Raw genomic sequence first — 25,222 nt, forward strand, 5'->3', positions numbered from 1 at the left:
ATATTCTAGACAAACGTACCTTGCCTCCAAATACATTTTCGAAGACCTCTCATGTTGTGGCTGATTGGCTAACTTCGGAGGCCATACTCGATGGCTCGCCTTCAACCGATGGCTTCCATGGCATACAATCCGCTTCACGTGGATTCATCGACCCGTCTGCGAGAAGGCCCCAGATGACCTTGTGATCGTCCGTTTTCATGTCTTCTTGCACTGGCAAGGTATTGAATCTGAAAAGAGGAGACTTCATTGAACCAAACCAACCTCGAACAATCAGAGCAACCTGGGAGAGACGCGACGCGGTCTTTGAGACCTTCTAACAAATATCTTCCAGCAATTACGTGTAGAATATGAGAATCATAGGACCACCAAGTGATCACAGGACTCCACAGCATACTAAATCTAAAGCGAGGTGAAGGCGAACGTTTAGTTGTTTTGATTGAAGCCTGAGACGCTGAAGCCTGTACTCGAAAGAGTGCTCAAGTCAAGGTATCGCGCTAACTATATTAGGCTTAGTCATCCGAAACCAATCAGCGCGAGAATTACACCCATCGCGTCCCTCCAACTCTGACTTCATCTTTATTGCTCCTCCAACACTCCCTCTACCATCACCACCAATTCTCACCCACCATGGCGGATATCAAGATCGACAAGAACCTCTTCCATGAACGTCTGTCGCACTTCATATCAGCATGGAAGGCTGACAAGAGAGCTGGGGACGCGCTCTTCCATGGCGCCACCTCGATCTTGGTGTTGATGGGCAAAACTGAGGATGCCGCGCAATTCCAGAAGAACAATGCCATCCACGTACGTATATCTGACCATGCTACAGCTTTGGGGTCAGTTTCTGATGTGCGCGATAGTTCTGGCTGCTTGGCTACGAGTTCCCGGCGACCCTCTTCCTGTTCACCCTTGATGGATTGTACGTTGTCACAACTGCGAAGAAAGGTTAGACATATCCTCAAATCTGTCTGCGACCTTGCGCCGAAGCTGACTGGCATTCTAGCAAAACATTTGGAGCCTTTGACAGGCGGGAAGACCCCTCTACACATTTTGGTCAGGGGCAAAGATGCGGAGCACAACGAGAAGTTGTTCGCTGATATCAACAATCACATCAAGGCAGCAGGCGTGAGTCATCCCCTCCATCCTGCCTTCAACATTAGGCAGCTAACAGATTGGGTCTGCAGAAGAAAGTCGGAATCCTACCTAAAGATACCTCCGTTGGACCTTTTATCGACGAGTGGAAGAAGGCATTTGGCAATATTTCGAAAGATGTGGAAGAAGTGGATATTTCCGCAGCTCTGTCCTCCGGCGCATTGGCTGTGAAGGACGAAAATGAGTTGGTATGTGAAACCCTGCAAGATTTGACAGTGAGGAAGACTGACGCATTATACAGCGTGCTATGCGAAACGCTTCGAAAGCTTGCATCGCCCTGATGAACCCATACTTTGTGGAGGAGATGTCCAACGTATTGGACGAGGAGAAAAAAGTCAAGCACAGCGCTCTGGCGAACAAGGTGGACAGCCAGCTGGACAACACTAGATTTTGGCAAACAGTCGAACTTCCCAGCAAGCAAAAGATGCCTTCCGATTTCGACCCATCACAATTGGACTGGACACATGGCCCAATCATTCAAAGTGGTGGAAAATTTGACCTGAAGATGAATGCCCAAGTTGACGATGAGCTTCTGCATCCCGGAGTAATTATTGCTTCGATGGGTCTGCGATACAAGTCTTACTGCTCGTTGATTGCTCGCACATACCTGGTCGATCCGAACAAGTCGCAAGAGAGCAATTACAAACTTTTACTTCAAGTCCACGGACTTGTTATGAAGGAGGTACGGGACGGTGCAAACACCAAGGAGATTTACGCCAAGGCCGTTGCACTCGTCAGAAGCAAAAAGCCCGAACTTGAGAAGCACTTCCTGAAGAATGTCGGAGCTGGTATCGGTATCGAGACTCGCGATGGGACTTTAGTTCTCAATGGCAAGAACACCCGTTCTTTGAAGGACGGAATGACCCTGTGCGTCACGACTGGATTCAGCGATATCGAGAATCCGAATCCACAGGACAAGAAGAGCAAGACCTACTCGATGGTTCTGTCGGACACAGTTCGAGTATCAGCAAATTCAGACCCTGTTGTCTTCACTGGAGATGCGCCATCGGATCTTGATGCTACTTCGTTCTTTTTCAAGGACGATGAGGAGCCTGCACCAACTCCTAAGAAATCGAAAAAGGACTCGGCAGTTGGAGCTGTTGCTGCGAAGAATATCACCAAAACGAAATTACGTGCAGAGCGAACAACGCAGGTAGACGAAGGCGCAGAGGCAAGACGTCGAGAGCATCAGAAGGAGCTCTCAAGGAAGAAGCAAGAGGAAGGTCTCGAGAGATTTGCCGAGGCTACCGGAGACTCAAATGCGACGGCTGTCAAGAAGTTCAAGCGCTTTGAATCGTACAAGCGAGACAACCAATTCCCTCCTCGAGTCCGAGATCTGGCCATCCTGGTTGATCCAAAGAACTCGACTGTCGTCCTCCCAATCATGGGCCGTCCAGTTCCTTTCCACATTCAAACGATCAAGAATGCCAGCAAGAGCGACGAAGGCGACTTCTCATATCTCCGAATCAACTTCTTGTCGCCCGGGCAAGGTGTTGGCAGAAAGGACGATCAGCCATTCGAGGACGCTTCGGCTCACTTCGTGCGCAGTTTGACCTTCAGATCTCACGATGGAGACCGTCTCCAAGATATTGCCAATCAAATCGGAAACATGAAGAAGGATGCAGTCAAGCGAGAACAGGAGAAGAAGGAAATGGAGGATGTCGTTGAGCAAGATAAGCTCATCGAAATCCGAAGTATGATATCCTGTTGTTGTGTAAAGATTAACGCTAACATTTCTAGATCGCCGACCTCCAGTTATGGACAACGTATTCCTTCGTCCTGCTATGGATGGCAAGCGTGTTCCCGGCAAGGTTGAGATCCATCAAAATGGTCTCCGATATCAATCACCTCTCAACACACAACACCGTGTGGATATTCTATTCAGCAACGTCAAGCATCTCTTCTTCCAACCTTGTCAGCACGAACTAATTGTCATCATTCACGTACATCTTAAGGATCCAATTTTGATTGGAAAGAAGAAGACGAAGGATGTTCAGTTCTACCGCGAAGCAACCGATATCCAGTTCGACGAGACGGGAAACCGCAAGCGCAGGAGATATGGTGATGAGGAAGAGTTCGAGCAAGAACAAGAGGAACGCAGACGCAGAACCCAGCTTGACCGAGACTTCAAGTCGTTTGCCGAAAAAATTGCTGAAGCCGGAAAGAACGAGAATGTCGATGTTGATGTTCCCTTCCGCGAACTCGGCTTTAACGGTGTCCCGAACCGTTCAAGTGTCTTCTGTCAACCATCCACGGATTGTTTGGTCCAACTTACTGAACCACCATTCATGGTGGTCACTCTTGAGGATATTGAAATTGCCCACCTTGAACGTGTGCAATTCGGTCTCAAGAACTTCGATATGGTCTTTGTCTTCAAGGACTTCCACCGTGCTCCATCCCACATCAATACTATTCCCGTCGAGTCCCTAGAGAACGTCAAGGAATGGCTGGACTCCGTCAACATCCCCTTCTCCGAAGGTCCTCTGAACTTGAACTGGCCAACTATCATGAAGACGGTCACGGCCGATACTCATCAATTTTTCGTCGATGGTGGCTGGTCCTTCCTTCAGACTGAGACTGATGATGAGGATGAGGATCCAGAGAGTGAAGAGAGTGCCTTTGAGATGAGCGACAGCGAACTGGCTGCATCCGATGAGTCCAGTGACGAGGACAGCGACTTCGATAGCAATGCCAGCGCAGAGGCAAGTGATGAAAGAAGCGAGGATGATGCGACTGATGGTGAGGATTGGGATGAGCTTGAGAAGAAGGCCAAGCGCAAGGATAGAGAGAGTGGATTGGGCGAGTCGGACGACGATAAGCCCAAGAAGAAGAGAAAGCATTGAGGCTGAAGGCTTCTGATTCAGAACTCTCCGAATACATGGACACGAATATGAATTGGAGCATTGGTACGATATTAGGGAGTGAGTAGGAGGGCGGATAGTACGATATGGTATTTGATGGGACGTGGCAGAATGCGGAGACAGTGAGGCGCTCGATATGCCAAAGTATCTTCACTTGCAGCGTGGTCGAGAGTTCTCATCGGCTGCAGAGATGTATTTTTCTACTCTCGTCTTTCATGGACGCATGGCGTTTCGGTTTAGCAAAAAGGGTGTGCTGCGCTGCTCTGCATTTACTTTGCCTTGATAGTAGTAGTGGGGATGACTGTGGTCGTCTTACTTACGAGTGGAAGCGAATAATCGAATAAAATAACCACATTATGTATATCCGCTCAATGCGATGCCATAATATCGAAAGGCTTGCTTGCATTCTTCTCCTTTTCAATATTTCCTCGATGAAGGTTTCCGCTCAATTGTTTCTGCAACTAAATAACTAGGTAAAACCCATCTCAATAACCAACTGGCATCTGTTCTCTTGTCCGCGTTTACGTGGATCCAGGCAAAGTAACGAATTCACGCAATCAAACGATCCATTGATCCGTTTCGAACCATTCCAATTCAATTCAATTCAATTCATCTCTAGTAAAAAAGTAAAGTAGATTCAACATTTCAAAAAATCCCATTTGCAATAAACTTGTTCCCTCCTTCCAATCAATCAATCCATCATTCCTCAATTTCTCCATCAACCTTGCACCTTGCTTCTACATACTCCACTCACTCCCCTAAGCAAGGGAAGAAGATATCGAAACGGAGGAAATATCCTTCCCCTCTGCGGAGAAGACAAACATGAAGAAAAAGCCCACGCCGGAACGCTGAAACCGAAAGCCTTGCAAGTAGTAGGAGAAAAAAATCCCAAATTCGAATTTGAGCAGGAAAAAACATCGCGTCTCGTCGCGTCTCGTAGCGTGCTTATTGTACATCCTCCCCTCCACTTTCCATAGCCTGCGTACCGACTGCTGTCTTGCTACCCATGCTACTGCACCTCTCAGCCATAACATCCGAGTAACTCTTTATTTCCATAGTTCAATTCCGATTCCAATTACCATTCCCAGTTCAATATCCGCACCCGGTATCAACACATACACATTCCATCAATCAAGCAAGACATCTAAGCATGTCCCTCACCGTTACCCAACCCACCATCCCGACCACTAGCTGCTGCCGCCGACGCACCAGGCTGCTCGTTGTTCCAGCTGAGGTAAGTGTGGTCGCCGAGCTTGCGGGGCTTAATAAGATGCGTGACGGTGAAGAGAGTGCCGAGGACGATGCAGATGCCGCCTACGACGACGTATGCGATGCCTAAGAAGGGATTCTTGCCGCCCATGACGGTGCGGGTGGAGATGATGATGGATTTTGTGCCGCCGTATTCGGTTACGTTGAAGTCTGGGTGGTATTAGCTTTGTTTAAAGATCATTTCGGGCTGGATTGAGACTTACGGTGGTCAATGTCTACGGTGTAAGTTCCGGTTCTCATGGTCGCAGTGTCGTTGCGCTGGGCAAGCTTGCTGAATGTAGGGAGACCAGCAAGACGCATCCAGACCTGGAATGTCTCATCCTCCTTCAAGTTAGGGTGATAAGTATCCGAATACCCATTTGGATATCTCTCGACCCAGTTCGGGGGCACCAAAACATCCTTCCAGTTGTACTTGCTCTCTCCGTAAAGCTCGCGATCACTCTCCCATGAGATGCCCTTCTTACTTTCCATGACGTAAGTCTCGTTGTCGGTAGAGCTCCCTGGGACGTTCAGAAGCACTGGGTTGTAGAAGGTGTCGTTGAATACGGAGTTCGCGGCAAGACCGCAGGGGTAGTAGGGCTTCTTGACGCCATCTATGACTTCGACTGTGAGCGGTTCGCAGTCGCCTCCATCGATGCTGTCTGCGGAGACAGCACTTCCAGACAATTGGTTGGTGTTGAAGGACTTGGCATATCGGCGATGGTTCTGGTAGAAGTTGGTGAGGCGGTAGTAGAACAGAACCGGGGGTTTCATATCATTCGGAATCGTGAAGTTGATGGTACAGCGGGTGGTTGGGAGAGTGACCTGCTCGTCGCCTTCCGGGCCGTATGTGACGTTGACCTGTTTCTTGCTCCATGTCGGTTCAGACCTGATTGTATTCGAGGAGTTCTTGTTGAAATTCAGCGTCACGTCCTTATCTTTCATCGGGCCCGTCAAGGGATAGTCCGGTGCATCAACGAAACATTTCGAGTAGTCCAGTATGATCTCTTGTACCTAGTTCGTCAAGCATGTGTCAGCCTCCCTGTCCTCCTTCCTGAGCACCTCAGTGTGTCTCCAGCAACTAACCTGCGCGCTCGCATATAATAATCCGCCTCCAATTGGCGCAAAGATGATTCCGATGGCGAAGAATAAGGGGAGGACAGTCTTCGGTGTGAGAATCGGTCTATAGTTGCGCTTGTCAGCTTCCATTCAGGTCGCGGAGTGTTTGGCGCCACTCACTGCCATGCCTTTAATCGCTGTTGACGAAAAGCCGTATCTGCATAGAAAGTCCCGTCAGTCTCCTACCGTCTACTTCGATGCGCGTATGTGGAGAGGAATTCTCACTTGCTGGCCTCCTGCTCTTTGTCTTCGTAGTCTCGTTCTGGGTGTTTGGGTCCTGCGAGGAGATGGAGTCCTCGTGGACCATCCCCGGTTGTGTTTCAGCCATGGCAAGATGTTGTCGAGATCATGGGCCGGCTCTATCCGGTATTGAGTCTCGTTGTGATTGTAGTGTTGTTGGGGAGAAAGGGAGGTTGCTGGTCGTTGCGAGGATGGATTGACGTTCCTGCCGTTGATCCCGCCGAAACCCCCGTAACGTATAAATTTAGCGCGTTGCGCACAGCCACAGGAAGGATTGGCGAGGATGAGAAACCATTGAATCCAGTCAGCAACACAAAGCGACCTGCTGAATAATCGAATGACACAAATTCTTCTTTGATGTCCGAGTTACGAGATTTCACAATCTGCTTGAGCGTATAGCAAACATCCTGCCGAAAAGTAAATGGTTGCCAATAGAAAGTAGAATGCCATGTTGATCAAGTCACGTCGTTGGACAGTCAGGGGTGCAGCCGAGCTCCGTGTAAATATTGGATTATGCACCAGCTACATGGTTTCTTCTAGATGATCATGGACAACCAGTACAGTCCCAGAGCAACCCTGGAGCCTAATATATGTTTGAATACACTAGTCCCATCTGCACCTCTAGCCAAGCAAGACCTTAAACACTCCTATGAAACCACACCTTAGCGCCAAGTCCAGGAAACAATCTAACTTCATCATTCATCACGGAACAGCCAAGCACCGCCAGACCTCATTGCATGTCGATACCGTTGCTCCACCTCCTCTCTTTCTTTGTCTTTCGCCCTTGCTCTGTCCTCCTCGTCTTCCTGGGTAGTAGGAAAATCAGTTCTCCAAAAACCAGACGGACTGGATTGTCTGTGATAAGCATGTCTATGCCGACCAGTCTTGTTTGCAATTTCCCTTGTTTTTGCTTGGATTAGAGTTTCCTCTTTTTCCGCTTTGCTCATGTACTTGAGTTGACCGGCACCAGCCCCAAGAAACTCCTCCATAAGGGTCTCATCTCTCTCTTCCTGGGAAAGAGTCAAACGTCTGATATCCAGCTCTGCCTTGGCCAGTCCACGGAACTTGTAACCGCAACACCTGGGTTTGATGCAGCCTTCTAAACATGCACGTGCTTCCTTGCCACGAACAACATCGTTGTATGCATAGTCGTAACCCTGATTGTAATTGGGATTGATCTTGAAATCGCTGAGACTAAGCTTGCTCACTGGTCGAGAACGGAGAGGCTCCTGGTTAGGATCCATCTCGTAATCTTCTTCCGTTTGTATCTGCTTCCTCTTCACAGTACCAGATCTGTTGGGCCTGACCGGCTTACCGACGGTAGGCGTCCGAGGGGAAGCTTTTGCAAGCTCCTGGACTGTTCTTGATTTGAATGCTGAGGCAAGATCCCTACGAGCAGGGAGCTGTGTCCCTAATAATGGCGATGGAGATCGTTCTGCGAGTGTTATGTCTGAGACATGATGTTCCCTAGACGAAGTTTTGGAGCTTGGTTGAAAAGATTCCGCGGAGCTTCCAGGTTGCTGGCCAGAAGAAGGCTTGAAAGACTCTACGGCACCTAGGATTATTCGCCTAGTCGATAGTGCTGTTAGATCAAGTGGCTCACGACTAGCTCTTGTCGATGAAGGCCTGGAATTAGGCGTAGGTTCTCTACTGAATTTCGGTTTTTCCGTGTTGGAATATGGAGCATCAGGCTCTTTGCGCGGAGTTACCCCAAGAAGCTCTTGGGCGAGGGCTGAAGTCAAGGCCGGATTCGGACGAGGTTTTGGTACTTCAGTACGAAGTGCGGACAAGATTGAGGTTTGACCAGTAGACCGAGTTTGCTGGGGGCTGATGACTCGCCTATTTGGAGAAGGCTTTGAAAGCAGCTCGATCAATCGCTCATCGCTGTTTGGAGTCTGCCTTCGTAGCTCTGCTTTGCCGATAGGTATTTCGCCGTCCTCGGTCAACTCTGCCATATCTCGATCACTTGCAATCCGCCGTTTCTTTGGTGCTCTGCTATCATCGGAAGTTCTTGGCAAGACTTTTGTGTTCACGCTTCGTGGCTGGAGAACTGACCTTTCCTGCTGGGCTAGCTTATGTGCCGATGGTCCAGAAGTGTTGCTGCGGCCCTGAGATTGACTCTGGCCGGACATTTGGGAAGTGCTTGTGAGTCTAGAAAGGGCGGCCACTTTCTGCACTTTTCGCGGCGTACTGACCTTTTCCCCAATGTCGTCCAGATCCATACTCTCATTTGTATTAATATATGGCGGAATCGGCGTGTGAGGAGAACTGAGTTCAATAACTTCATTCTTGATCTTTGGACCAGGAGTATCGTCGACGTTCTGGTCACGGCCTTTCCGCTTCTTGACACTTCGCGTGGATACAAACACGGGTGGAGAACTGGGCTGCTTGTTTTCTGGTTCAACATCGGCGATAGGATCTTCGCCTGCTGTGATTTCCGGTAAAATAGGCTCAGAGTCTCCTTCTGTAGAACTTGTGTGATGGACTTCTAATGGTTCGAAGCTTGTGTCTCCGACATAGCTTTGTTCGTCGTACAGAGTAGGAAGGTCAGCCTCTTTCTCGCGAGGATGACCATGGCTGTCATTGGCCATCAGATGACCCGTCGGTCTCGTTTCTGATATATCCGTCGCAATCCCTGGGTGGTGTTTTGTAGACGGACTACTCGCAGGAACCTGGATGCTATCACCTCCAATATCTTCCGCGGACGGCAATTCGTTTCTCGGGGCTTGTATGGCCTCTGGGTGCTGATTTAGGTTATTCTCAGCTTCTACCTCGTCACTGTTGTCGAGAAGCTTTGATTTCAATCCGCTGATCTCTTCTTTTAGCTTTCGAATCCTCTCGTCCTTCTTTTCAATCCTCTCAGCCATCTTCTTGCCCCAATCGTTCCATTGTGCACTCTTCGACTTCTCTTCTTTGGCCACATTTGATGCATATTCCTTCGCGTCCTTCATTACATCTAATTTCTGGCACACTTTGTTGTATTTCTTGGTCAGGTCATCGTACTTCTTCTGTATAGCTTGATTCGATTCACCAGGTTCGATTCGTGCAACAGAGGATGGCGGCTCGCTGGATCCAGGAGTAAGGTCGAGTATACTGCCATAATGGACTCGAGCAGTAGGCTTCGGAACTGGTGTGACATCCTGCTCCAGCTTCTTCTGCAATTCATGGGCCAGGCGTTTGTTCTCCTTCTCCAACTCCTCCACCTTCGCAGCCGCCTCCCGACATATCTCCAATTCGTCTGTTAAACGACCATGGGATTCTGCTAGCTTCTGAACGCTGGCCGAAGTCTCTCGTAACATCCGCAACTCCTCATGGCTGATATGAGCAAACTTGTCGTTGTTAAGTTCTGGGGGGAAGGTTTAGTCGTAACAATAGCTTAGATGGGCGGTTCTATTTCCATACCTGAGGCAATATTCTGTCCTATCTGGTTGCATACATTTTCAAGTTGCTCCAGTAATTCACTGCGGCCCTGCTTCCAGCTCTCCATCGCGCCCGTCGCATCGACTGTCACAGCATTGCCGGTTGGTGATGGGTGAAGTGACGCGGTTGGATGCGCGGGACGCGATTTTTGGAATCATCCCGGCCCGATGATCTTCCGATCTGCCCCCACCTCTCTGGGACACCTCGACCTGAACTTCAACGTCAGGCGGTCATTGTTTCATACCTGCTCATATTTTTGCCCTGTATGAGACGGAATAATCTGCACAGTCATTCTTGTGATTACTACAATTCATTCAGAGTGGCCCCCCCCCTATTTCGTGAAATGCTCTCATGCGGCCACATGAACTTGCCACAACCATCCATTGCTATGCGCGTGGCCAAAGACATTCAACATTCACTACGCCCCCAAGATCTTGGAGCTCAAAGTGCATTTTCTCCATATACATACCGAAGAAATCAATGCCTGGAATACAACTCTTTGACGGCTTCATTTAAGGAGAGCTGGTGCAGATGAGCACCTCGCCCCCAGTTCTTCATTGCCGATACCTACCAAATGCTTCGTCTAGCCCTTATTCAGAGGGGGCTAGTATGCACCAAGTCGCATGAAGTTCAGGTTACACTTGAGCTATGAGCTGCTCTCGGAACCATGGTCGAACATCATCAATCATTGCCGGCTCTCTGGTGAGAAAATAGCGCGGTCGTGTCCTCCAAGCGATAGAATGCAAGCACCGTCTTGTGCAACCTATTCGGTGCTAGAATGCAGGTTCTACAGCAAATTGGATATCAGTGTCTATACTCTCTATCCGCAAGTGCTAGGGGATTATTAAAACGAAGCTTTGGTTTTTGTATCACCTTCCTGATTCGATGTTCAGCTCGCTCGTGTCTGCTTCTCAGTCAGCGACGAGCGTTAAGTGCTACATCACATTTGCACCTTTGCAAGTTCAGTAGTCAGCCTTGATTGATCGTTACGACCGTAACGAGTTATGCGAAGCACCATTTGTGGTAAATGATCAGATCATGAAGACACATAACATAGCTTACTTGGTGAGAGTTGCAGCAAGCTAGAGTTACTGTCAGTTATCTTTCTATATATGCTTGTCTTTTCCTCCCGATTCTAGGCGATAAAATCAGCAACAGCAGTTCAATACAGACAAGACTTCAAAATGTTGGCTATCCTCGCTCTCATCTCGGTCGGACTTCCTTTGCTTGTCCTTGGATCACCAATCAATGCCGAACAGCACTCTACAACACCAACTCGAGCAAGTTCTTTCGCACCTGCTCAATGGGTTCATCCAGGTTATGTCGTCGACAAAGATCAACTTGACTTTGTGAAAGGCCAGGTCGCCGGCAAAGCTCAACCATGGACCAATGCTTACAACCAGATGCTCAAGGATAGCGATAAGTACGGCAAATACGTGTCTGGTACTCGGACTTCCGAGACAGTGTCAAGCGTATCATGTGGTCCCACGACAAACCCTGATATTGGATGTACTGAGGAGCGTGGTGATGCTTTGGCAGCTTGGGCGAATGCTCTTGCTTGGTACGTGAGCGGCGACAACAATTATGCAAAGAATGCAATCAAGTTGATGAACAAGTGGTCGTATGCCATCAAAGGTCGGTTGCCTGACCACTCCTGTTTTCTTCCATTGACGACGTTCTCAGGTCATGCTCTCAGTAATGAGATTCTCCAGACAGCCTGGGCAGGTGGGTCTTGGGCACGAGCAGGAGAATTGATCAGACACACCACTTCCGGACTTTGGGCTGCGAAAGACATCACTCAATTCGAAAATATGCTTCGCAACGTATATCTCCCAGTCGTCAAAAATGGCGAACCAAAGGCTTCAAATTGGGACGTCGGTAAGTTGATTCCAGCCTGTCACTCCACCAATGCTGACAAAATAAACCAGCGTGCCTCAACACTGCTATTGGCATTGCTGTTTTCCTTGAAGATAGTGACGCGTACGACAATGCCATGCAGATTTTCCAGCAAGCTGTACCGTCGGTCATCTATCTCGAGTCAGATGGATCGCTTCCACGCGCTGCACGAGGACAAAGTTCAAGTGCCTCAGCGTTAAAGTCTCGCTGGTTCGACCAGCAAAGCTTCGGAAATTCTGGGCAGAGCGGACAAATACAGGTCCACTAGCCACCTCCTCGATTCCCTATATCGCGTGCTAACTCAATATCAGGAAACCTGTCGAGATCTCACGCACACCGGCTACAGTATCAGCAGCATCTCTCACATCCTCGAAACCTCTCGCATTCAAGGTCTCGATCAATACACCACCGAAATCGGCACACGTCTTCGCTTCGCTCTAGGATTCCACGCGCAGTTTGCTCAGGGTGTTTCTCCGCCGTCTTGGTTGTGCCAGAATAAAGGTCTGACAAGGGATCTATCGAGTGTGACGGAGATTGGATTCAATGCACTTTCAAATCGCTTAGGAAATAACATGCCGAGGACACAGGCGTATACGGAGAGGATCCGGCCGCAGGGCACGAATTCTTTGTTCTATGGGTGGGAGACTTTGACGCATGCGGGAAATCTTGCTTGATTTCATAGCAGTGCTCATATCACACACTGGAAGCGTAACGATTGCGCTTGTGATGGGACGTATCTAGGTAAAGTCGATATTCCACAAACCACATTCTTTTGGGAGGAAAATGCTACGTAGAGCACAGGTAGATTTATATGTCTCAAATTCGACTACATAAAGAATATGTGCTAGTACTGTGGTTCCCTTCCATTCCCTTCCATATCAGACACACAAAGATATTAGCCTCCATCCCAGCATTACATCGCCGTTTTACATGAAGAGCAATTTCTTTTTTACCCAAGGATGGAAAACGAAAGCTCCTAATCCCCAAACCAAACTTCAGCGTAACAATAGGTGATATCGCAATAACCAACGAATTCGCTGGGGGAACAGATAGCCACCAACACCCCTTTCCTCCCTGAATATGACAAAGGAAAAGCATTCTGACGAAAAAGTCATGACCACACAACCAAAAAAATGAAAAGTCTCGCAAGAGAAAGACAGATTTGTGCTCATCACCCTAAGCACACACCCACACCTCCACAAACAACATCTCACTTCCTCATTCGCAGTCCCATATCACCCTCAATAAGGATCTGCACCGCCTCATCCCACCCCCTCGACGCCGCCATCTCCACAACCGTCCTCCCCATCTCATCCCTCACCTCGAGATCCACCCCGGCCTTCCTAGCAAGCAACCTCAACACATCCGCCTCCCCGTTCTCCACCGCCTGCATGATGCCGTTCCAGCCCCGATACATCATATTCGGATCCGCACCATGCTCCAGCAGCAACTCCAGCACCTCCGTCTCAGTCCCACGATGCGTACGCAGCGATTTCACGATCGGGAGGTGTTCCCCGGGGGAATTGACATCCGCCCCTCCGTCCGTGAGGAGGTATTTCACGATGTGGCGATGATCTTCGCGGATGGCTGTTGTGAGAGGGGAGAAGACCCCGCCGTTCTTATCTTCGACGCTGACGCCTGCGGCGATGAGTAGTTTCACGCTTTCGAGCTGGTCGGCGTGCACGGCCATCTCGAGGATTCCCTTGAAAGCTTGTGGTTCTTTGACAACGGCGAGGAGTTTCTTCAGAATGGGAGGTTTCGCCACAGCCATGCAGAGAGGCCAGTTCTCGCCTCTGACGTGTGGGTCGGCCCCGCGGAGAAGCAGCAGATCGACGAGTTCGGGGCGGTTTTCGCGGATCGCGGTCGTGAGGGCGGAGTGGCCCTTGGGACTGCGATCGTTGGGGTTGACGCCCTGCTCGAGGAGCCAGTTCAGGGCTTCGACGTTGTTGAAGTTGACTGCTTCTTCGATGATGCCTTTGGGGCTGTTGAGGTTTGCGCCGGCGGCGACGAGGAGGGGGAGGAAGTGTACGCGGTCGTGGGTTACGCATTTGAAGCAGGGGTATTCGCTGGCGGGGAGGTTGGGGTCGGCGTTGTTGGCGAGGAGGAGCTTGAGCATGTCGGCGCGGTCGTCGCGGATGGAGGTGCAGAGGGGGGTGTAGACGCCGTCTTTTTTGATGTCTGGGCTGACGCCGGCGTTGAGGATGAGGCGGACGGATTCCATGCTGTTGATGCTGACTGCTAGTTCCATGATTCCCGGCGCTTTCTTGTGGTCGGCTCCGTGTGAGAAAAGTACCTGAAGGCATTTGGGGTAGTGAACTGAGGGCCAGAGCATGTGTTTTGGTCCAGGCAAGTTGGGATCAGCTTTGTTCTCTAGCAAGCTGGTGACAATGTCAACTCGGCCAAGGTTGATGGCGTCGAAGAGAGCGGTGTGGCCTTCTTTGGTCTTCGCGTTGGGTTTGGCGCCGTACGCAAGGATCATATCGATGAACTTCTTTGGTGTCTTCTTTTTGATAGCGGCAGTGAGGATAGGAGCCCCAGCAGTCGTAATATGGTTGGCATCTCCGTTGTATGTGAGGAAGAGATGTGTGAACGAGATCATGTTACCCGTAGCTGCAATGGCAAGAGGCGACTCCAACTCAGGTCCTGCAACAAGGTTGGGGTCGGCACCGTACTTCAGAAGCAGGGTGGCACCAGCGAGGAATGATCTCTCCACGCATACAAAAAGAGGTGTAATGCTATCTCTGTTCGACTCATTCGGATCGGCACCGAAAAGAAGCAAGAGCCTCAAGCTTTCCTCATCAAGCGAGAGAATTGCTTCTCTCAGAGGATGCATGTTGAAGCCGAGATTTGGCGAAACACCCCTGTGCAGCAACTGCTCGATGAGTTTGTAGTTCTTGTTGCGGATAGCAGAAACCAATGCGCCCTTCATGTTTGCGGTGTCGCTCTCCAAGCCATTACGAGGGAATACACGAGGCATGTTGCTGGGGTCAACAGAGTGACGCACCACTTTCGCTGGATCCAGGTCCAGAAGCGCGAAATCCTCTGGCAACGAGTCTGGCTCTGTGATGTTCGTCATTGAACGAGCGTCGTCCATGGCGCTGTGTCGACCGAAATGGTCATATGGCATCAAGTCCGAACCACTGGTGTGGGCGGTGCTTTGATGTCGCTGGTCGGGGCTGCCAGGAGCATGAACGTGAAGACCATTGGTGTATGTCATACGGCCGTTGCTGAGTGGGCTGTCATGATGGATTGAGGAGGATCGATTGGACCATGGTGCTTGTGGCTGCTGGAATGATTGATGCTGGTGCTGAATACCATTCTGCATGCCATTTGTCATACCGTTCGACAGGCCGTTTGAGAGACCATTTGACATGCCGTTTGAAAGGCCATTTGAGAGGCCGTTTTGCATACCATTTTGCACATCAATTGCCCCGAATGGGAAGGCAGGGGCGAGATCTGGTGGCGGAGCTGGGAATTGAGGAACTTGAGAACCCGGTTCATATTGACCTGAGAGGTGCTGCGTCGGAGTCTGAGATTGTTGATATTGAAGCTGTTGTTGTTGATGTTGCTGGGGGATTTGTGGGAGAGGTTGAGAAGGGGGTTGTGTTGGTGGAGGAGTAGCTGATTTTGGTGTAGCGGCTGGAGTCAAGGATCGTTCCTTGGGCGACGCAGATTTTCTTTGTGGTTCCTTTACCTTTCCGGCTTTGTGGTCCATTCTGTCGAGTGCTGCCGCCTGTTCAGATAATCAGTATGTTGATCACGCGCTTCTGTTACTCGCTTAATGGAAAAAGCAAAACTTACAAGGCCAGTAAACCCAATTCCTTTCTCCTTCTCAGTGGTCTCTTCTCCCAAGCTCCACTGGAACATCAAAGAGCTCATTCTGAGACTCTCTCTAGTTTTGGCGAGTGCCATGGAGATCTTCTTTATATCATTGTCACCGAACAATTTTCCCCAGCTGCGCGCCAGCTTACTTGCTGGCGCGATCATCTTGACCAGCATCTGGTTCAGGATGTTGAAGTCGGCTTGCGTGACGCGGAATTTGTGGTCCAGCTCCGTGATCATTTCTTGCGGCAACTTCTGGCCAGAGCGGTTGCATTCTCCCAGGCCAGCCTCGATGGAGAACAAGATCTGGCAAGTGTCGAGGAAATCATGAGCCAGGGGCTCGAAGCCGTAAGCGACTTGTTTGGCGGTTGTAAGATACTCGAGGATGTGCACTGCGATGAGGTCGATGGACAGCGTCGTCTTGTGGCACAGCTCTAAGCAGTTGATTTGCGGTTTTGAGACAGATGGCGCCATCTTGACTGTCTTCTTCTCCTTTACTTGGTTCGTTTGACCGTTGCTCCTCGTAGCTGTTCGCTTCAGAGTATTGGTGGTGGTTCTCACCAGTGTGGGGGTTGGCGTTCTTTGCTGGAAATGGGCGGTGTCGTTCTTTTCTGGCACAGCTGGTCTGGTTGGATACAAATTGAGATTGTTCGACGCCGGGAGCTGACCGAGATCAGTGATATTCAGAGAAGGTTCCTTGGAATCGAAAGTCAGCGCGTCAAGGAAGGAAAAGTCTCCAAAGTCTCCGTCGTGTGAGGTTGTCAACGGGTGGAAGGAGCTCATACTAGGACATTGGAAAGAGAAAAGAGAGTAGGAAGAAAAATGAAGTGCGCGAAATTTGGAGCCAGAGAGTGGGGAGGACCGAAGCTATATGAGTGATAGTCTTCTTTTCATTCTGGACTTAACCTGCTGGCCTGTGGAATCCAGACATGTTTACAAGCAATTCAACCGGATGAGACATGGCGTCTGTGAGCCCACTGTAGTTTGGATTGATAGACCTCGACGCACGGCCTGGACGACGCCAATCAATAAACCAAGAAATAGAGTTTGCTGCCTCCGGACTGAGCTTGACGAACATCGAACTATCGCCGGCCACTAGACAGGGAAGCAGCTGCTGTCAAACCCAGCATGTTTCTATGTGCAATTTACGGCACTGGCTCCTTCTGCATGTGAGTTTGAAGATACCGAGACAGAAGCGTTCAAAGTTGCAGAAAGCCCCTCTACGCCTTGACATTGAGTTCTTCCCCTCCTCTTTAGACTTTGTGGCCCGGTTTTGCCCCAATGGTAGTTGGACAAGACTCTCGCATCATGCAGTGACATATCTCCGATGCTGGGTCCTATGCATGCAGATCTTCTGTCATTGAGGGCCATCAATCCGACAGTAAAAGGGGGTCCCAGGTACATGACTCGAGACGTCTATGGTTGGTTACTGTCTCCGTGAGGCGTCTTTGAAATAATGCTTCAAGGGGTTCAGCAATCAGGAGTCATCACAGCGTCGTATACGGAGTAGCCCGGGCATTTGAGCCTGACATCAAGGGTCTCGAATCGATTCACCGTGCTCACTGGGCGAGATGCGAAATTGAGATATGATAGCCCTGTGGACGGGAACCGGGTCAGGCCTGACAACTGCAATCATCTGTGCTCGGTGGTTGACGTCTAGCCATCGTCTGGCTGTGGCTGGACTCCAAGTAAATTAGAAGTCGTCAAAACCTTCACAAACTGCTTCCAGTCAGGATCCGCTGTCGGGATATCCCTTCAAGCCTCTGGTTGCGGATGCCAATTCGTGTTAAAGTCTCTCGACGACGCCTGTTGGTGCCCGATTGTCCAAACAATCGCAAGTTTCAGCAAATAGTCACCCCGAGTCACCGTAAATTTACTTGATAGCGCTACAGTAAGATGCGCCCGAAGAATCCCAGGGTTCTGGGATCCAGGGTTCATTAGTTCTCCACAGTTAGTGTTCTCCGGCTGATCTTTCCTTTCCCATGCACCCTGCCTAGCCTGCCCTATCGAGCCTATCCTATCCACTCCCCTCGATTTTCCCCGCTATTGTGTTCACGCCGCAAAAGGTCCAAGCCCTCGGGAGACCATCCGATCCTCCAGCCGACAATCCATCGGACGCCTCTTCATGAGCTGCATAAACCAGGCACAACAGTACTGTTGCAGTTGTGAGACAGTGTTTCGGATTTCCCAGGGCCAGACAAGATCTCAACGATGCAGAAATCGTGGCTTTTGGTCTGACAAGTGACAAGTCCACTACTGTGGCTATGAGCTGCAGCCTGCTGCACCATGGCGAATCTGGATCGTGTTTTTGGCCCCGTGGCTTTTTTCACACAAGCGTTGAAGAAGAACAGAACTTCACCCCTATTATTCCAAGCGAACCGTGCCTTTACAGTATTTTTTCGCCTAGCTGGTGCTGCCAATCATGTGGCCTGGGGAAGTGGCTCCGATTTTCCTGCTAACAGGGACTTTCGACCAGGGCAGACCTGACCTTAATTCTCCTCCTTGACTTATTTCAACTCAGAGTTTTAGGGACCAAGGCAGTGTTAACGTTAACAGTAGTCTTCAAAAAATCATCCCATAGTGGCAATTACACGTGTGAACTAGACTGTTAGTTCTGTGCTACGGGGACACCAACTCTACGAACCGGACCGAGCCAACTCATCCAACGTCTCCACGTGAAGTCAGTCAGAGTCCAACGTGGACATTATTCAGGTTGTCTAACGTTCATGTAAAGTGCAAGACAGATGAGGGGTTCAGTCGTCGACCTGCAGAAAACAATAAGCGGGCCCTGTAAATTATGAGGTTGTCTGCGTCTGAGCCTGGACTTCAGAGTGAGACCTCCCCGATCCACCACCAAGCTTGTTTTTCCACGACCGTGCCATCGGAATTCCCTTTATGGGCCTCTATGGAGCGTTTTAGGGGATTACCTCGGTGGTTTGATGAGGCGTATGATGAGGCGTACAGTACAGTAAACGCACCTGGGCATCATCCATAATCTATTTGGTCCGCGGGAGAATCGAAACAAAATGGGAGGGGGAAGACGGACGGGTCAATTACTGCAGTTGAGTCGGGACAAAGATGTCGCCGTCAGTGTTGGTGGGCACGGCTCGCTGAGCAGGCCAGGGACGAGTTCCTTCGATGCGGCACGGCGGCTTGACGGATGCAGCTGCAATTGCAAATAATGCAAATGCAAGTGTCGGAGATGAATCTCGGTCCTGGCAAATCCCATCGCCGATAAGCCATCTATCCACTGTTGTGCTAGGCTAGGAACTACTATTTTTGAGCTACTTTAGCTTGGGTATGTTGTGCAACGTGCATTCGGCGAGAAGGGTTCTCTAGCTTGCTCTAGCTTCTCAGCCACGAGGTCGTGATCGTTGCTCAGCCGCAGTTTAGTCGCGTAACATTCAGTCTCCTCATTGGGTTTGTGTAGGTTCGTCTGTGTTATTTGAGACTATGAAGGATAGGATATCAATCTATTTGAGAAACTATCTAGCCACCGTATGTTAGAATACATTCCTTTTTTTCTCATATTCCTCTGAGGAATTGGAATTCACACGCCTGCAGCCACACTTCCTTCCCCGATTTCCCCGGAATTCGCTTAGATTGATCGAGCGCGTATGATAGACGGAAGCTGTACAGATATCCTGTCTCGAGTCGCAGATCCTCTACTCGCAATGCGGGGCAATTACTATTCTAGGAATACCAAAATTCCAGGAAGTGCCGAGCCAGCCAACTCTTGACAGCAAGTCTGCAACGCATAATGTCGTTTGATATAGCATACAGCTCGCCTATCAACATGTCTGACCCAAAACACACACGAGATTTTGCTACCGACTACCATCTATCCGAGGTATCACCATCTCTACCACCAATAATACTGCTAAGCGAGTGTCTCACGCGAGGAGAGACCAACCAGTCATCGCGCCCGCATCAAAACGACAGCAACAAAAAAATCATGAACCCCAACAAAAAGAATGGATAGGAAGAAACAAGAAACCTTAACGAAAGTGAGGGTTGAATCAAACAAACGCTCAAACAAACACACCTCCAGAGTCTCGCTTAGCGCAAACAGCGCAAACAGCGCAAATAACTCACACTCACGACCAGATCTGGTTATCTGGTGTCGTACAGGCCCCCTTCGTCTTCTTCTCACCACAACCGACGTTGCCGATGCTATCGTTTGTAGGTATCTCGTATACCGAGATAGGGCTAGAAACCTCCGTGCCGTGGAAATGCTCGCCGTCAAAAGGCAAATGATGCTGCGCGACGACTCTCTCCAAACCGCATTTCAAGCACACCTCAAAACGATCAAGGTGATTCCATTTGCTTCCTGCATCACCAAAACCAAATCCCCACGCGTCGTTGTTTCCACCACTTCCACCACGTCCACCAGCAGTAAACCCATCGCCCCACCTCCCACAATAAAACCTCGCACTCGCCGAGCTCCAAAGACTACTCTGGCTATTACTCCTCGTCACACCACCCTCAGCCCCTCCAACTCCCACTTCCCCTCCATGCATCTCAATCTCAAGCTCCAACCCCTCCTCATCACCCCCCACTCTCTTGCTCTTTCCCTGACGACCGATCTGTAGAAAAGGGACGAAGACAAGAGATAGTGAGGAGATGATGATGGTGCAGAGGAAGACGCGGGAGAATGGGAAGAGGGTGTGGGTTCGTCCTTTGGGGGTTTGAGCCATGGCGCCGTAGATGGCGGAGGTGATGGCGAGGCCGATGGAGATGCTGAGCCGGAGGGCGGTTTGGAGGATGCCGGCGCCGAGGGAGGATTGCGAGGGGTGGAGGCGGGAGGAGATGTAGAGCTGGTGGGGGAGAGGGGTGTTAGTTGGATTTTTCTTTTTATTAAAAAATGGAGAGGTAAGTCGTTGAAGTGAAAGGGGAAGGGAATGGGAATGGGAGAAGGAAAGGGAAATGGGAAGGGAGGGGAAAGTAAACAGAACGAGATGAGATAAGATATGGTAAGCGAGGAACAGACAGGGACGTACATTCGAGACAATGAATTGGAAATCCGCCCCAATAACCGTAACACACAAACTCGGGAACAACACAGCCCAATAACTCGTCTCCGGCCTCACAAAAAACATCAGTACCGCACCAGCCAGATATCCCAACCCCCCAACCCCCATCAGCACCCTCCCACTAACACAGCTCACCAGTGCCTGTCCAAGGTAACTCCACACCACACCCGTGATAGCCTGTGGCATCAATCGGACTGCTATATGAAGCGGTGCCAGGACTTGGATGTCTTGCATGTACATGGAGATCCAGAACTGGTTGGTGATGAACGACATGTAGCCCAGCCCGGCACAGATGATGCTCATGGTGAATGTGGAATTTTGGAATATGGATGGGGGGAGGAGGGGGGATGGAGCGTGGTGTTCCCAGATGGTGAAGAGTGTTAGAGAGAGGAGGCCGAGGAAGAGGAGGATGAGGACTTTGTGGGAGTGCCAGCCGAGTTGGGGAGCTTCTCTGCAGAACCAAGATATCAATCAGCATTCCGATTATTCTCAAGGAGAAGAGTGAAGCACGAGGGGAGAGGTGAGAAACGTACGTCAAAGCAGCAGACACACACGCCAACCCAACAACCGTCAAGCCCGTCCCCAAATAATCAAACTCTTTCACCAACGCCCCAGGATTCCCCGCCCTCTGAATCACAGGCACAGTCCAAACCGCCGCCCCCGCCATCACAAAAAAGAACACCCCAATAACCACAAAGCTCTGCCTCCAACTCGCATACTTGGTCGCCACTCCCGAACTTATACTCCCCAGAATGAAACCCAGGGGATTCCCGACCCCAAGCGCACCAGTGACTCGATTCCGTCTCTTGCCTTGTGGGTACGTTGCGAAGAGGGTGCCGATGGCGGGGGGTGCGATGATGGCTGTTCCGAGGCCGAGGAAGCCGCTGAGGATGTTGATGCTCAGGGCGGTGGGGGCGAAGGCTGTGAGGAGGCTCGAGAGGGAGAGGAGGAGGAGGCCGAGGAGGAGTTGGAGTTTGCGGCCGAAGAGGTCGGCGGTTTTACTGAAGAAGAGCATGAATGAGCCGCTGGCGAGACTGTTTACAGGAAGGCATCAGTACTGTGTGGATGGGCGAGGACAGAGTGAGGGGATGTAGATACCCTATTGCGGCTGCTATCCATGTTACTTGTGCTGGTGTCATGCTGAGATCTCGTCCTATGGTTCCGGTGTTGATGACGATTACGCCTTGTATGAATGTCTATCGAGAATGTGTCAGCTTGACCAGGATATCGAGATTATGACGATAGTGGTTCCTACCGTTGAAGCAATCGCAATCATAGCCGTAAACACAAAGATGCACTCCTCAAACAAGTTTCTGAACTGCTTGGGCCTTGCATTCGGATCACTCGCGACAAGCGCGAATGCCATCTCAGCTTCGACATCAAAGGCGATGATATCGGAGTTAACAAGAGTGGTGCAGGAAGGGATCGACGTATGTAATGATCGCGATGATCGATTCGATCGTGATTGAGAAGACTGCGTGGAGTTTGTTGCAGTCGAGTTGGATCGTGTTGGCTGGGTGTTGGAGGACTCAGCAGGATATGTCGCCATGCCTGGAGGAGTAGTGATACAGTTTAGTGTAACAGTAGATGTAGAGCAATCCATAGCTTTGGTTAGGCTCCAAATATGCCGGAGAGTTAACTGTCGAGGAGAGTGTGAGTGGTAGGGATTGGGTTGAAATAGACTCTCCCAAGTGTGGTTGTGACTTGTGATTCACAGGACCTGGCCTAGGTCACTAAAGCCGACGGCTGATTTCCTGAGAGACAGTCATGACATCCATTCACCTCAGAAACTGAAAAGTGGGATACATGGGTGACTCCTTGATGGGGAGGAACGTTAGACTGGAGATTGTGCTGACGAGGCGGGTTAAACATTCAGCTCATGGAACAATCAAGAGCAATTTGACCGATGGATCGAGCGGTAAGGAAACTGAACAGTTAAATGCCCTCAGAAAACACAGGATTCTCTAGAATCCCGAAAGTGCATTCATATAATCCGCACCGAATCACAGAAAGCAGAATAACCTGGAGCGTGCATTTCTTACAAGATGAGGAAAATTCTCACAGTCTTTGGGATGCTGATTTGGAACTCCCAAAAACGAGAGCTTGCTGAGCTCGCAAGCTAATGCAGAACAGATGTAGAAAGTTTCACGCGGAATAATGTATGAAAACGTTGAAAATACGTAGCGGAAGTAGGTAAAAGTCAAACTGGTCTATAAATTGCACAGTCCGCTGACGTTAATCATTATCTAAACACCTCTTTGTCTCTCCGCTTCCGCGACAGCTTCAAGCATCTCGCCTCTCTCTTGCAGCGCTCTCTCGGCCTTTGTCCCCCTCCTGGGCAGATACTTGATTATAATCGGCAACATAACAGCCATAAGCGCACCACCACCAAGGAAACCCGCAGTGACACCCCATCCGAGTGTATATTTGGGTGCTGAAGTAGAAGGCCAGATCTGACTTCCGTAGACGGAGGAGAGGTTGCCTACAGCATTGATCATAGCGATGGCAATAGCCCGCTTCTCGGATGGGAAGGAGATGGTCTTGGATGCCCATGCGATGATGAGCGGGAGGGCCGACCAAATTCCTGCTGCGACGAAGCAAAGCATGACATAGCGGACCATGGGAGTCTGTACAATTGCGCAAACGAGAGCGCAGACGAAACCAAGTGTCAAAGAACCGGTGATATGCCATCTTCGCTCCCCCATGCGGTCAGCGGAGTATGCACATGCGTTCAAGCAGACAGCTGCGACGGAGTAGACTGGCACGGTCATGTACTGGGCGGTGATGGTGGTGTAGCCGAGAGACTTGGTGATAGTTGGAATAAAGTAGGAGATTGTGCCGGCACCGAGATCGAGCACGAAGAGGAGCATGAATGCGTAGGTGCGAGGATCGACAGCAGCAGCTTTGAATGCTTCCCAGTGGGAAAGACGTTCGTGGTTGCCGCCATTGGCTTCCTTGCTATCAACGATGATGCGGACAGCTGCGAGTTGTCGTTCTTCGAGGGTCAGTGCCGAAGAAGAGTGGGGGAAGTCGAGCAAGATGAACTTTGCGATGACTGCCACGCCGACAGTTGCGACTCCTTCGATAATGAAAAGCCATCTCCATCCGTGGATACCATGAGCACCATCAAGACCGCCTGTGATTCCACCAGCAAGGAGACCACCGAATGCTCCCGACAAGACCGCGGCACTGTAGAAGATGGCGAAACGTTTGCCTGGAACATGTTAGTAATTGGCTCGTGAGAGATAGACTGGGCTTCGTACCAATTTCCTCAGTCTTGTACCAACATGACATCATAAACAAGACACCAGGGAAGAATCCAGACTCGACACAGCCAAGGACGAATCGGAAAGCAAGAAGTGATCCATAGTTCTGTACACAAGCCATAGCAGCACTTAAGGCTCCCCAAACCAACATGATTGCTGGAAGGAAAAGAGATGGTCGAGAGCGGCTGAGAACCATGTTTGATGGTACTTCCATAATCAAATAACCGAAAAAGAAGATTGATATAACCCAAGCGTAGCCTGTGATTGTATTAGAAGTGTAAGAGTCGTGAACTTTAATAGGAACTCACGAGAGCTATCAAGGCCGAGGTCCTTGTCCATGCCAGCGGTTTTAGCATTTCCCTGCAGACTTGTTAGGTACTAGACCCCTTTTATTCGTTTAGCGAAGATAAAACTTACAATGTTGGTACGATCAACATAGTTCAAAACATACATGATCCACAGAATGGGAATCAAATGCATGTCAATCTTGCGGACCAGCCTCTTCTCCGCTTCGGTGTTTGGAACATAATCTTTGATTGCCTTTTGGAGTTCAATCTCCTCCGCATCGATGTCTTCTTTTACTGGGATTTCGTCCATCTCGAGGTGTGAAACTTCGTCTTTCTTCAGATCAGACATTATTGTTGAGAAGTCGAACGTATCCCAATGGATTGTGTAGTTGTTATCGAGGCCCCGAGTATGAGTTGAAGTTGAGATGCTCGTTGTTGTCTGGGATGAAAAATCTGATGGATTTCATCATCGTCTTATATGCTATTAATGTTGAGAGTGGATCCGGGGAGCAACTGGTGAATCTCGGGGGGTCGAGGAATGTGGAGAGCCAAGCGAAGTTTGACTGGGGAACACGGGGCATTATTGGTGGGAGGAGGTCTGCGGACAGAACACCGCGTACCGGACACCTTCGCGGACGCCCACTTAGCATGGAGATCCAAGCCACTTCGGGTTGTTCTCCAGTATCAACTATTTTAGCCTTTGCAATGCGGCTGGGATGCCGGTCTGATGGCATTGTAGAAGCTCAATCGAAACGACAAGCGAAGGGAGGTTTGAACAAGCTTTGACGGGTATGGAATTGTGTGCGTGACTTCGTAACTTCTGGACCGTCCTTGGAGTGTTCTGGGTACTGTCCAGAGTTTTAATTTTGTATCTGTCT

The 25,222-nt window shown here is 50.0% G+C and overlaps 7 protein-coding genes across 7 annotated transcripts; 2 read left to right on the top strand and 5 right to left on the bottom strand.

The window, feature by feature from the left end:
• Nucleotides 1-566: 566 nt before the first annotated feature.
• Nucleotides 567-3,995, top strand: SPT16 (FACT complex subunit spt16; the record flags this gene model as incomplete). Its single annotated transcript, XM_058496158.1, has 6 exons — nucleotides 567-804; nucleotides 861-945; nucleotides 1,004-1,125; nucleotides 1,185-1,340; nucleotides 1,394-2,846; nucleotides 2,893-3,995. Exons 1-6 carry the CDS (start codon nucleotides 628-630, stop codon nucleotides 3,993-3,995), a joined length of 3,096 nt encoding a protein of 1,031 aa, XP_058353409.1. The 5' UTR covers nucleotides 567-627.
• A 1,162-nt stretch (nucleotides 3,996-5,157) lies between these two features.
• Nucleotides 5,158-6,708, bottom strand: ONS95_002875 (uncharacterized protein; the record flags this gene model as incomplete). The annotated part of the gene is made up of 5 exons (XM_058496159.1): nucleotides 5,158-5,432; nucleotides 5,486-6,275; nucleotides 6,348-6,444; nucleotides 6,501-6,537; nucleotides 6,606-6,708. The coding sequence occupies 5 exons, from the start codon at nucleotides 6,706-6,708 to the stop codon at nucleotides 5,158-5,160; spliced, it is 1,302 nt and encodes a 433-aa protein (XP_058353410.1).
• A 607-nt stretch (nucleotides 6,709-7,315) lies between these two features.
• Nucleotides 7,316-10,107, bottom strand: ONS95_002876 (uncharacterized protein; the record flags this gene model as incomplete). Its single annotated transcript, XM_058496160.1, has 2 exons — nucleotides 7,316-9,966; nucleotides 10,023-10,107. The coding sequence occupies 2 exons, from the start codon at nucleotides 10,105-10,107 to the stop codon at nucleotides 7,316-7,318; spliced, it is 2,736 nt and encodes a 911-aa protein (XP_058353411.1).
• Nucleotides 10,108-10,242: 135 nt separating this feature from the next.
• On the top strand, nucleotides 10,243-12,739 carry ONS95_002877 (uncharacterized protein). Its single transcript, XM_058496161.1, has 4 exons — nucleotides 10,243-11,675; nucleotides 11,724-11,918; nucleotides 11,969-12,195; nucleotides 12,248-12,739. The coding sequence occupies exons 1-4, from the start codon at nucleotides 11,225-11,227 to the stop codon at nucleotides 12,608-12,610; spliced, it is 1,236 nt and encodes a 411-aa protein (XP_058353412.1). The 5' UTR covers nucleotides 10,243-11,224; the 3' UTR covers nucleotides 12,611-12,739.
• A 407-nt stretch (nucleotides 12,740-13,146) lies between these two features.
• Nucleotides 13,147-16,541, bottom strand: ONS95_002878 (uncharacterized protein; the record flags this gene model as incomplete). The annotated part of the gene is made up of 2 exons (XM_058496162.1): nucleotides 13,147-15,669; nucleotides 15,738-16,541. The coding sequence occupies 2 exons, from the start codon at nucleotides 16,539-16,541 to the stop codon at nucleotides 13,147-13,149; spliced, it is 3,327 nt and encodes a 1,108-aa protein (XP_058353413.1).
• Nucleotides 16,542-19,855: 3,314 nt separating this feature from the next.
• Nucleotides 19,856-22,394, bottom strand: ONS95_002879 (uncharacterized protein; the record flags this gene model as incomplete). Its single annotated transcript, XM_058496163.1, has 5 exons — nucleotides 19,856-20,575; nucleotides 20,759-21,242; nucleotides 21,325-21,825; nucleotides 21,890-21,987; nucleotides 22,047-22,394. The coding sequence occupies 5 exons, from the start codon at nucleotides 22,392-22,394 to the stop codon at nucleotides 19,856-19,858; spliced, it is 2,151 nt and encodes a 716-aa protein (XP_058353414.1).
• A 643-nt stretch (nucleotides 22,395-23,037) lies between these two features.
• ONS95_002880 (uncharacterized protein) lies at nucleotides 23,038-24,693 on the bottom strand (the record flags this gene model as incomplete). Its single annotated transcript, XM_058496164.1, has 4 exons — nucleotides 23,038-24,005; nucleotides 24,055-24,315; nucleotides 24,366-24,417; nucleotides 24,475-24,693. 4 exons carry the CDS (start codon nucleotides 24,691-24,693, stop codon nucleotides 23,038-23,040), a joined length of 1,500 nt encoding a protein of 499 aa, XP_058353415.1.
• Between the last annotated feature and the right edge of the window lie 529 nt (nucleotides 24,694-25,222).

The sequence above is a fragment of the Cadophora gregata genome, assembly GCF_030347475.1.
Source record: "Cadophora gregata isolate MNR1 chromosome Unknown scaffold_12, whole genome shotgun sequence".
NCBI classification, from domain to species: Eukaryota; Fungi; Ascomycota; class Leotiomycetes; order Helotiales; family Ploettnerulaceae; genus Cadophora; species Cadophora gregata.